Source organism: Chiloscyllium plagiosum, chromosome 21, assembly GCF_004010195.1.
Source record: "Chiloscyllium plagiosum isolate BGI_BamShark_2017 chromosome 21, ASM401019v2, whole genome shotgun sequence".
NCBI classification, from domain to species: domain Eukaryota; kingdom Metazoa; phylum Chordata; class Chondrichthyes; order Orectolobiformes; family Hemiscylliidae; genus Chiloscyllium; species Chiloscyllium plagiosum.
Window position 1 is genome coordinate 8,182,048 of NC_057730.1, and position 12,443 is coordinate 8,194,490.

Genomic DNA, 12,443 nt, shown 5'->3' on the forward strand with positions numbered 1-12,443 from the left:
CCCACTCAGACCCATTTCCCTCTGACTAATGCACCTAAAACTATGGATAATTTAGCATGGCCAATTCACCTGACCTGCATATCTTTGGACTGTGGGAGGAAACCGGAGCACCTGGAGGAAACTCATGCAGACACAGGGAGAATGTGCAAACTCCACACACAGTCGCTCGAGGCCAGAATTGAACCTGGGACCCTGGTGCTGTGAGGCAGCAGCGCTAACCAAAATTTTGAGAGAAAAGAGACCTTTCAAATAATGTGACATTTAATTTTCTTTCAAACATGATCACTTGGCTCAGAAACCAGATTCCATTCCCACCAAGCTCTTTTATATTTTCCAAAACATGTAAGCTTGAAATGTTTGTTCCCAGTTTAATTATATCAATACTCAAGTTCTGCAAGACTTAAAGTTAGAATTTTACTAATAACTGATGGAATATCAGTGACTATTTTAGTAAAAACTGGACTTCTGCCTGCTCTACACCATATCAATAAATAAGTGACAAATTTAAAATCCATTTCCTATTGTACTATTATTAAAGGTTGAGAACACACAGCAACCTTATCCCTGCTGCTGGAAACCAGAAATTGTTTGCAGCAGCTGCAAAACAAGCTAAATCATTAGTGATTCCTGATTGTGACTGCCTAATACTGAATAGTTACAAAAGGTCTTAGCAATGTCCCAAGAACAAAATACCTACTATTTACTATTTTTCATATTGTTGTGGTCAATCTTAAAGTACAGACATTTGAGTGTTTAGGTTGTGAACATAACTTATTTAATTCTTATAGCTGTCAATTATTTTCATGTCAGATGATGAGCAAACATTTCAGTTCAATGATGTATTTTCAGAAGCTCTATTTTTGTGCATCTATCGTAAGAAAACACTGCTCTGGTGGGACCTGGAATCACCTGGTGTCCAATTCCAACTTTATCTGTATTGAAAAGAGGGAAAAAAACAGTGAATGTACCCTTTTACTAAGGCAAAAATAAAGCTTTATTTTCTTTATAACATCTAATAGTGGTGTCAAATTCCATTTTCCATTGTGGATCTGATATATCCTGCCACTAGACAGGACTGACATTTTAATACAAGTTATCTGAATACTGCAGTTCACTGTTTTTGGATGTAACACTGGTGTGTGTGATACCCTGAAAATCCTTAGTCTCTGTTTCTTTGTTCTCCATTTTTTTTCCAATATCGAAAATATTGACCCAGATGTTGTTGAAGTGAAGTATCTCGAAACATGTGGAATTTTTCCTGCATTTTGCAGCTGAAAAACATTTTGTCAATAATTTAACTGAAATGGACAGCAGACCATCTGGGGTCTTGGTGAAGCTCATTATCTGGTGAGAGTAAAAATTGGGAAAGTAAGCGGTGAAGGCAGGCACAATTACATTTACGTGCATAGGAAGAGTTTAAATGGATATGGGCCAAGTCCTGGCCAGAGGCACTATTGGGATGACTGGACTGCGCAGATGAGTTGGACCAAAGGGTCTGTTTCTGTGCTATATGACTGAAGGAGAAGGATGTTTGGAAGCACTTTATAGGCAATAAGTCAAAATTACTTGCAAGCAGACACCGTAATTTCTAAAGTAAATTGGATGGGCACTTGAGAACAATAAGCCTGCAGGACTACAGGAATGAAGTGTGCAAATGGGACTGACTGAATTGGAGTATAGAAAACTGGCATTTGGTCGAGGAGGACAGAGGTACAGAGCACCAAGGTTCCATTCAATCAGTATCAAAGGGGCTTACAACTGACACAGGCTCAACTTGAAAATCTCCGCAGTGGAGACAGCTTTGTGTTCCAGTGTATGTAACTGAATTTTTTTCTTCCAATTTGGAAAAACTTTATATGTCTGTATACATCTAAGGATGTAATTACGTGCATGTCCAAAGCACATTGTCATCATATTTTCCTTGATCTCTGCCTCCGAAAAATCTAGAGGAAATACTGAAAGCTCCAAAGGAATCCTCACTTGCAAAAGAGAAACTTGATGCAAGATAGTTGTGATAATTCAAAAGAAGTAAAGATTCTTGAAGTCTAATCTGCAATAAAATGTAATTTAGCAATGTAACTACGGCAAAGGCCACAATCCCTGTTCCTCCTGCCAGATTCTCCAAGACAGCAGTTTTCATAACCAAAACAAATCTCACAGGCAGCAGTGCAATGGATCAGCATGAAACTGTGCCCACAAACCTTAACCCCCTCCTTTTATAGTAACTGTTGCCCAATTCCATGGGCTTAAAAGTCCAAAAGCCACTTTGCCCATCTACTGCAAGGTGGTGTTTGAGGGGGTAAGATGCCAGGTGGATATAGATGGAAGAAAAATGGATAAGTAAGGAAGGTGGATCATGGATGGGGGTGAAGGGACAGGGTAGATCAGGTGTCGTGGTTTGTTTGGATTGGGGATTAGAATCAAGTCAGGGTTTTGCTTGTGGGGGGCTTCAAGTATCCACTTGGGAGTTTTGACATTAGTGCGGTGTTGGGACAGGTTTAATTCCTGTTGTTTGTTTAATAGTTACAAGCAAACCAAGTCAAAACCTTCCAACTCTGAGCTGTTCTCTTTTTTGGAGGGAAATCTGATCAGGAACCTGCATTGCTAATTTAACGAAGTCTCCTCAATCCATGAAGCTGAGTTGAATTTTGGGTGAGAGGGTATTCCACTCCATTAATCCCACTGGAAGAGAGAATTGCAGCCATGTTCTCTAATGGTTGCAGTTACTTACCAAGTTCCATTTTAAATTGATAATATGTCTCTGGGTTACGTATTGTCGATGCCAGATACACAACTGTACTACTTCCCTGTTTTTCAGCAGATATCAGAAATTTCTCCAGTATAGAAACTAGGCAAAGGAATACCGCAGGATCATAAACTACATCTGTTTATAAGTAATAAAGAAAGAGATACAAGAATTCAGTTACTTCCATTCATTACTGAGAAACAATCCTCTTCATTTAACACACAAAATTAATAAAGAATGCCACATCTACAGAAAATGTCTCTACCTTGAGGCAGTCCAGCAGAACATTGTCCTGTGATGCAATTAAAGACACCATAGCGCAAGTAAGCAGATATTCTTCCCCCTTATTCCTCTCCTATGGCTATCCACCTCAGAGGAAAGGACAGGATCTGAAGAGCAAGACTGGGACCAGAAGCTAGGTAATGAGTGGTCCCCAGACGGTAATAACCAATATATACAATGAGTGAGAGCTCTGAGTTTTGGAATAGAAATAGGTAAATCAAGATAGAAGTTAAGAATTTGATGACAGTCAGAATTCTGTGGAAAGCAGAATGAGAATTTTCACGCCCAGCTCAAGCTCAAATAGGATTGGAACCACAGATCATAAGTATCTTGCTTAAGAGACTTCACAGTTAAATTTAGTTTCTTTCTGTTTACTGTCTGTAGCTCTTATTTAGACTGTCACAAAGTTATAGTTTTTATATATTTTGTAAAGAAAGTTAAATCTTTAAAGTGGGTACAAGAAATCCTACAAATGGCACAAGATTCAACTGCAGCCAATTATGTGGAATTAATCCCAAAGACTTAAGATAATTAAAGATTCCAAAATTGTCCATTCACCCCTCAAGTTCTAATCTCGTCAAAACCTGAAAGAATGGGAGCCATTCAAATTAATGCCCGAAACAGTTAGAAGTTAAATTATTTTGGCAAAAAGAAAGTGGATGTAACTATGTTCTAGCCTAACAGGGTTGCACAGTGGTTAGCACTGCTGCCTCACAGCGCCAAAGACCCGGGTTCAATTCCACCTCGGGCAACTCTGTGGTTTTCTCCCACAGTCCAAAGATGTGCAGGTTAGGTGAATTGGCCATATTAAATTGCTCGTAGTGTTAGGGCAAGGGGTCTGGTGGTTTGCTCTTTGAAGGGTCAGTGGGGACTTGTTGGGCAAAGGGCCTGTTACCATACTGTAAGTAATCTAACCTAATATAAAAACATAATTGGCCATATTAAATTGCTCGTAGTGTTAGGGCAAGGGGTCTGGGTGGTTTGCTCTTTGAAGGGTCAGTGGGGACTTGTTGGGCAAAGGGCCTGTTACCATACTGTAAGTAATCTAACCTAATATAAAAACATCATTCAATGGTCTGTCATAGAAGCTATTTTTAAGTTTTGAATGGTATTAAAACAAAACTCATTTGGAATGGCCATTTTGGGCAGAGATCGCAGCTGAACCATCTGAATAACATAAGAGAGAGAGAGAGCTGGGAGGCCCTGATGACAAACTCAATAATGAAATCCTCTCTTGAACTCGGCCAAGAACCAAAACCTGCTGTCCTATAAAAAGAAGGAACCTTTTGCACTCACTCACTCATTCTCAAGATCTGTTATGCTTCGTCCACATGTGGGAGCACCTCAGGCTTTGATTATACAATCCATCACAATTGCTCAACCTGACAATCCCTTCCTTTCAGACAGAGAATCATGAAAGCCAGGCCTGCAACAATATTGGAAAATGATACCCAACTTATCTTTAAATCTTTGTATATTTATTTTAGTTAACAGTTTTGCCACTTTTTATTTCAGTAATTTTCAGTAATTGCTGTTTAATAATCTATTAATTTGGTGTGTTTAAAATATAGCTGTGCCACTGATTATTTTAATATGAAAATTAAAAGCTCATTGCAAACAAGTTTCTACAAATCATTAGTTCATAGATCACTGAGCAAGCACTTAGTATATGGTTATGACAGGATTCCATAAATAGTTTTTAGTTAGTGTCTCTGAGATAAATGGATTTGACAGCAAATATATAAACATCTGATATCTAAGGAATGAGAATTCAGAAAATAACCATCTATTTGGCTGAAGTAAGGAAGCAATAAAGTGTTTAATATAGTGTTTAGAATTGGTTAAATAGAGGAAAAGGGTTAGCAGAGTGAACAATGCAAGAACTACATCATGATTTTGGAAGACCTCCACTACCCCAATACTGAATGGGGAGGATTCAGCTGAGAAATGAACTAACCTCCATACTGTGTTTTGTCACTTTGTTTCCTATCAAATGATAAAGGTGATATGGCTAGATGTAGGCTTGACAAATGAAGTGAGTCAAGCAAAGAATATCACACAAAAAGAATACATGGAAAATGATAGTAGAATTGTCAGATTGGGATCAGTTCTGGAGAAGGACAAGAAGCAATCTAGAATAAAGGCATTTCAATGAAAGAGGGTAAATTTCAATGCATTGAGGGGAGATCTGGCACAACTAAATTGAGTCAAAAATTAACTGACAGAAATTGAAGAATTTAGCAATGGGAAACCCTTCAAGAGGAGATGGTTTGGATATAGTTGCAGTATATTCCCACATGGGGAAAGGGAATGGAACCAGAGCCTAGATAAAAAAGGAACTGGAAGGTTGGATGAAAATGAAAAAGGGGCCGCATGATGTAAATCCCGTTCTGATTTCCTAATTGACACTGCTCCTTCTCTAATGAATTAAGTGATCACAGATGACTTTGGGATTCGTTTTATGTTGGCTGCCAGTCTCTTTCAGTTCTTTTTACTTCTCTTAATTCTTTTTCACCTCCCCTCTAAGACTTCTATAGTCGGCATGGTTCCTAATTAAATCTGAAAAGCCTGAATATTGTCTAAGTCTTGCTGTAATTGGATGTGAACTAGTTCAGTATCTGAGGTACTGGGGATATTATGATTGAAAACTATTCAAATCATCAAACATTTAGGTCGCTGATAAAGTAGTTTGGGAGTCAACTGGTCTGGCTTGAATTTAAACAAGAACTTGGGGGTTAACTGTTTCCTAGTGCATTCTCTATGACATTGCCTCAAAGGACAACAGCCAGCTGACGAGCACCTTCCACGTACACAATAAAAATAATAATTCTTTTTGAAATTTGGTATTCCTGCAGGAAGGTTCTGACAAGTGAAAGATGAAAAGCCTCAACAGCATGCCTGTCTTTCAGAAATATACTAAAGATGTTTGGACTCGGAACACTAGCCTCAGCAATAAAATGTCTTGGACAGGAACAAACACAACACCTTCCTGTGTGCTGGGGATGAATCCATACAGTGAAGAGTTGTTCCCCTAATTCCCAATGACTTCAAATTTTGCTAGGATTCCTTGAAGCCACACTCAGTAAAATTATATCAAGGTAATTTGCTTGCATCTCCCCTCCCGAATTCAGCTCTTTTGTCCATGTTTGGACAAGATTGGTAAGAGGATAGGTGCTGAGTGGCCTAGCAGCACCCAAACTGAGCGTCAGTAAGCCAATTATTGCTTTGCAAATGCCGCTGGATATCATTTCAACAATCCCTCCCATAACTTCAATGATCAAAAATAGTCTGATGGGACAGTTAATGATCAGGTTGGATTTGGCTAGATTTCTGTGAACAGGATACCAGGCAATTTTCCACATTGCTGAGTGGATGGCAGCTTGGTTAAGCATGCAGTTAGTTTTAAAATACAGTCTCGAGTACTATTGCTGGGATGTCATCAGGGTCCATAACTTTTGCAGTATCTGGTGTGACAGCAGGAAAATTTTATGAAGTTATTAAAAATGTACATAGAATCCTTTGTAGTACATCTAGAGGTCAAGCTATACATAGATGTGTGAAATCTTTATAAGTTACTGATTAGGCCTCAGCCAGAATATTGTGCTCAGTACTGGGCACTTCTGATCAGTTATTAAAGGCCTTTTGAAAGGATGAGAGAGTTTTGGTAGATTCAGAGAAATGTTTCTACCAGTGGGTGGGATGGTAACCAAAGGAAAGGGAAAAGAGCGAGAAAGAGAGAGAGATGAAGAAACTCTTTCTACATAATTCTACATCTTTGTTGCACTACCTAAAAGGAAACAGAACCAGATGCAGAATATCTTTCAAAGATAACTGGATATATCTTTTTAAGGCTTTGGGAAAAAGTAGGAGAATGAGAAATTAATTGGAAAAGATCTTTCAGAAGTCACATTGGCACAATGGTCAAAGTGGGCTTCTTCTAGACTATGAGAATTTATGCTACTTCTGCCTATTTTAAAGGAAGTTCATGCAGAGAAGCTCAGGCACCCCTCAGGTTCCTGACCAATGAAGAGGCTGTTGCAGAATACTTACTCCCTGTACAAAACAATTCTCAATAATACAGTCCTTTTCCAGTACAGGAATGCTGATGTTTATGAAACAGACAGACACATTGAGTCCAAAGTCAGCAACCATCAATAATTCTAGTTTTATGAAGTTCACTGATCGTCTGTAATTATTGATTATTCTACAGGAAGCTATTTTTAACTGATACCTTATGAACTGGCACTCTCAATAAACTGGCAAAAATTATATATTTGAAATACCGCAAGTTTACTGCATTATCGTGATCTATCATGATGTCTAAGTAGTCAGTTGAGGGTGCAAGTGAGAAAGCTCTCTGCTGGTAAGTATCATTTATGTGATTTGTGCTGTAAATAAAGTATAACAGTGATGTGTATATTCCCTGCATCATATTTCTATTACTTACTGTGTGTTTTTATATTGATTATATGGTCCTCTTGATCGACCAGAATATTTGATCAACTGACATACTTCTGGTCCCATAGGTGCCCGTTAATAAAATGCTTACTGTACTTAAGTTATCCAATATTCTCCCAGTCTTCCTATGTACTATCAGGAAAACTGCTAACCTATAAAATGAACTGGTACCTGTGGCAATAATGACATCTGGTTGAAGTTCTGTAACTTGTTCTTGAGTAACATCTGACCAATCCAGTCCAACAACAGCGATTTTTGGTCTCTGGTTTTCTTCAGATCCATTGTTATTCTCCAACTGTACTTCACAGTCTTTTGAGCTCCAGGATTCAGAATCCAGTAGGAGACCATTAGTAAGAATATTTTTCCTGAGCTGATGAAGTACATTTGAATGACAGTCACTGAATATGTACTGTTTGGGGGTACATGTCTTGCAGATAGCAATTCCAGTGAGGCCAGCTCCACTACCCAACTCCAAAATGGTCCTGCTGCAGAGAAAGCAAATAATTTACTACCTTCAAAAATGGGTCATTAACAGAATGGCTGATAATGAGCCAAACACAATATTTACTTCTGTTATAACTGACATTTTTTTAAGTCTAACTTCTCTAAGTCCTTGCTAGCTTTTCAACTCTATTAAAGATATTGTACCCCTATACCTTCATAACACCTCCCCCCACCTTAAGAAAAAATGAACCATCATAATGAAAAGATGGTTTCATTTTTTTTCTCTAATCCTGAACTACAATATCATGACATACATAGGACTTTAATCTAAGTTCATATTAACTTCCTCCCACCTACATATATATAATATTGAATAGATGTATCTTATCTATACTTTATCAGTTAAATCCATGATAGTGCATCTGTGAATACATTCTTACGACCTGTGACATGTACGATATGTAAATTAAAAGGCTGTAATGTAAGACTCCAACAAAATAGTCTCATTTTCTTTTCTTTAAAGCATTCTAAGAATGTAAGAGGATCGAGTGTACACAACTGGCTCCGACACATTGTTCGTGACATACGCAATAAAATGTTCTAAGGCCAGTACTAAACTTAATTGTTCTTTTTCAATCGTGGAGTATTTCCTCTGGTGGATGTTGAGCTTCTTTGAAAAGTAACCAACTGGCAGTTCAATCCCATCCTCATCTTCCTGGTGCAGTACAGCTCCAACACCTATGTCACTAGCATTGATGGCAACTTTAAAAGGTTTTGAAAAGTTTGGAGTAGCTCCTGGAGGAGCCCCCAAACTGTTACGACATGGGTAAACTCCTCTGCTAATTTAAACCAGCAACTCACGCAAGATTCACTCCGTACTGTAATCTGTTAAAATTCGAGAGGCAAAGAACTATCCCAAAAGTTATTATTTAAAGTAAAACTTGACAACTTTTTTTTTTTAAGTCTAATAGAGAATATTAACTAACAACTATTTACAACTCCTTCCTCTTAAACCTATCTTTTACCTCCCCCCTACAATACTAGTCCAAACAAAATCCCGATTACAATTTACAGAAAAATAATCATGTCTCAAAACCAGTCAGCTTTGCCAAGGTTCCTCTGTAGATTCTCTCTCCAGGTTGGTTTTGATGTTTTTTCTGTGCAAACTCTTGCTCCAGACAGGTACCTCTACATCTGTTGGTCTTTTGGAAGTTCTCTTTGCCAGTCTGGCCACCTGTTCAAGATGTCTGATATTTATACCCTAAAACATTGGATCGTTCATTGGTTTTAATATTATCAAAATACTAAATTCAAATTGACTGGAGTTTGGAATCTTGGGGCATAATTTCAACTGATTGGCCAAATATGAATTTGCTTTTTGTCTCATGGCAACCCAGCTACTCCAGCTGTTTCAACCAAATGTTACATTGATACTTTGTCCTGGACTCTCTGTGTTTCTCTAAGTCCTTGCAAGCTTTTCAACTCTCTTAAATGGTACAGTACCCCTACACCTTCATAGCAGAACAGATTATAGTAAGTATTTTCATTTTAGCATATAATCACAAATGCTGCAGTATCCCACTGAGGTTTCCATTTTCAAAGGACTTAGTATATGGGTGGGTTGCGCTTCGGCGGGTCGGTGTGGACATGTTGGGCCGAAGGGACTGTTTCCACACTGTAATGTAATCTAATCAAATCTAAGTATTTTCATTTTAGCATATAATCACAAATGCTGCAGTATCCCACTGAGGTTTCCATTTTCAAAGGACTTAGTAACAATTAAAACATATATTTGTAGTAAGTAAGATAGGAAAGTTATAAAACAATGTCTTGGTGAAACAAAGTGATACTATGTGAGGGATTTACAGCAACTCTTCAAAGTTCACAGCAGCTGTATTACATAAAGAAAATTAAGAGCCAGATATGTTGTTCTCATACATGTCCTAGGAATTTGCTGAAGTGCAGGACTGTCATTGGTACAGTTATCTGTTGTCTTGGTAAAAAAGAGAACCAAAAGATGAGAGAACTTTATAAAAGGGTAAAAAAAACCTCCAAGACAATCAGAAATAATAATTTCTCATTTATGGGTGAAAAGTCAATGCCAAGTGCTCCAACTTTGTATTTATTTAATAAGAAGAATCTTAACAGTTCTGACCTGCAATTAAACACTTCGGTGTTTTCCATTGCCCATTCTGCAAAGAGCAGTGCAGCTTCCCATGTGACCAGACCTGTAGTCCCTTCAGAAATGATTGCCACATTTTCACCAAGTCTAATATTCTCTCCCGACAACTGAAAAACAATCTTTACAAAGTCAGAAACACATACCTGTATTTTCCCATCACTCATTTTATACATTTAAAACTGTATGGATAATAGAAAGTGTTTTTCTTTAACAAGTGAGCATTAAAAGTGCTCAATTATAACATCTACAGGCCCATCTCACGATACATAAACATCTACAAATGATAACTTTAGAATACTGTTGATCAGAAATAGGACATCCTATTGTCAGGTTTGAAATTCTCCTTGTGAGTGTAAGGTCACTGCTTAACTGTCTTGAAGTTCATTTTAAGGAATGCCTTGTAGAGTCATAGTATCCTACATGATGGAGACAGGCCCTTTGGCCCAAACTGGTCCACGCTGAACAAAATGTCCACCCATGCTAACCCCATTTCCCTTCGCTTGGCCCATATCCTTCTAAACTGTTCCTATCCATGTATTTCTCCAAATGCCTTTTAGATGTTGTTAATGTACCCGCCTCAACCAATTTCTCTGGCAGCTCATTCCATATGCATATCACCTTCTCTGTAAAAAAAAATTGTCCCTCAGATTCCCTTTTATTCTTTCCCCTCTAATCTTAAACTGATCCCCTCTGGACCTCAATTCCCCAACCTGGGAAAAAGACTGAGTACATTCACCCTATCCATGCCTCTCATGATCTTATACACTTCTATAAGATCGCCCCTCAGTCTCCTACGCTCTAAAGGAAAACGTCCTAGCTTGTCCAATCTCCCTATAACTCATACCATTGAATTCTGGCAACATCCTTGTAAATTTCTTCTACACTCTTTCCCGTTTAATAACATCTTTCCTATAACAAGGTGACAAAAACTGAACACAACACTCCAAGTGTGGCCTCACCAATGTCTTGTATAGCTGCAACATAATTTCCCAACTTCTATACTCAATGCCCTAACTAATGAAGGCCAGTGTGCCAAAAGCCTTCTTCACTGCCCTGTTACCTGAGACTTCACTTTAAAGCCTTCTTCACTGCCCTGTTACCTGAGACTTCACTTTCAGAGAACCGTGCACATGAACTCCAAGGTTCCTCTGTTCCACTACACTCTTTAAAGTCCTCCCATTCACCATGAAACTCCTATTTTGATTTGACTTTCTAAAATGCAACACTTCACACTTATCTACATTAAATTCCATTACATTTCATTGCCCATTCTGCAAAGAACAGTGCAGCTTCCCATGTGACCAGACCTGTAGTCCCTTCAGAAATGATTGCCACATTTTCACCAAGTCTAATATTCTCTCCCGACAACTGAAAAGCAATCTTTACAAAGTCAGAATCACATAGCTGTATTTTCCCATCACTCATTTTATACATTTAAAACTGTATGGATAATAGAAAGTATTTTTCTTTAACAAGTGAGCATTAAAAGTGCTCAATTACAAACATCTACAGGCACATCTCACGATACGTAAACATCTGCCATTTATTGGCCCACTTCCCCAGCTGACCAAGGTCCTGCTGCAATTTCTGATAATCTTCTTCACTGTCCACGATACTGCCTACTTTAGTGTCATCAGCAAATTTACTAATCATGCCTTGTATATTCTCGTCCAAATCATTGATACAGATAACAAACAGCAATGGGCCCAGCACCGACCCCTGAAGGACTCCAGTCTGACAAGTATCTTTCCATTATTACCCTCTGCTTCCTAACATCGAGCCAATTGTGTATCCAAATGGCCAGCTCCCCCTGGAATCCATGTGATCTAACCTTCCAGAGCAGCCTACCATGTGGAACCTTATCAAAGGCCTTACTGAAATCTGTATAGACTACATCCACCACCCTGCCCTCGTTAACCTTACTAGTCACTTCATCAAAGAACTCTAACAAATCTGTGAGGCATAATTCCCAAGCACAAAGAGATGCTGACTATTCGTAATCAAACCTTGTCTTTCCAAATGCATGTATATCTAATCTTTCAGAATCTTCTCAAGTAACCTAGCTACCACAGATGTTAGGCTTACTGGTCTCTAGTTTCCAGGTGTTTTTTGCAGCCCTTCCTGAATAAGAGCACAACATTCGCTCCCCTCCAGTCTTTTGGGATCTCACCCGTGGCTAATGATGATGCAAAAATATCAGCCAGGGCCCCTGCAATTTCTTCTCTAGCCTCTTGCAGTGTTCCTGGATATATCTGGTCAGGATCAGGAGATTTATCCACCTTCATACATTCTAGTACATACAACACCACCTCTATGGTGATATGGACTGTC

General features: G+C 38.5%; 1 protein-coding gene across 1 annotated transcript; it reads right to left on the bottom strand.

Annotated features, from left to right (window-relative positions):
- Window positions 1-752: 752 nt before the first annotated feature.
- Window positions 753-10,276, bottom strand: eef2kmt (eukaryotic elongation factor 2 lysine methyltransferase). Its single transcript, XM_043711055.1, has 4 exons — window positions 10,086-10,276; window positions 7,658-7,971; window positions 2,732-2,884; window positions 753-932 (listed from the first exon to the last, which is right to left on the bottom strand). Exons 1-4 carry the CDS (start codon window positions 10,274-10,276, stop codon window positions 832-834), a joined length of 759 nt encoding a protein of 252 aa, XP_043566990.1. The 3' UTR covers window positions 753-831.
- Window positions 10,277-12,443: the final 2,167 nt, after the last annotated feature.

Coding starts and splice junctions, on each gene's coding strand:
- eef2kmt (XM_043711055.1), bottom strand. CDS start 10,276: ATGAGTGATGGGAAAATACAGGTATGTGTTTCTGACTTTGTAAAGATT. Junction 7,972..10,085: donor ACCGAAGTGTTTAATTGCAG/GTCAGAACTGTT, acceptor CTTTCTCTGCAG/CAGGACCATTTTGGAGTTGG. Junction 933..2,731: donor TCAATTTAAAATGGAACTTG/GTAAGTAACTGC, acceptor TTTTCAATACAG/ATAAAGTTGGAATTGGACAC.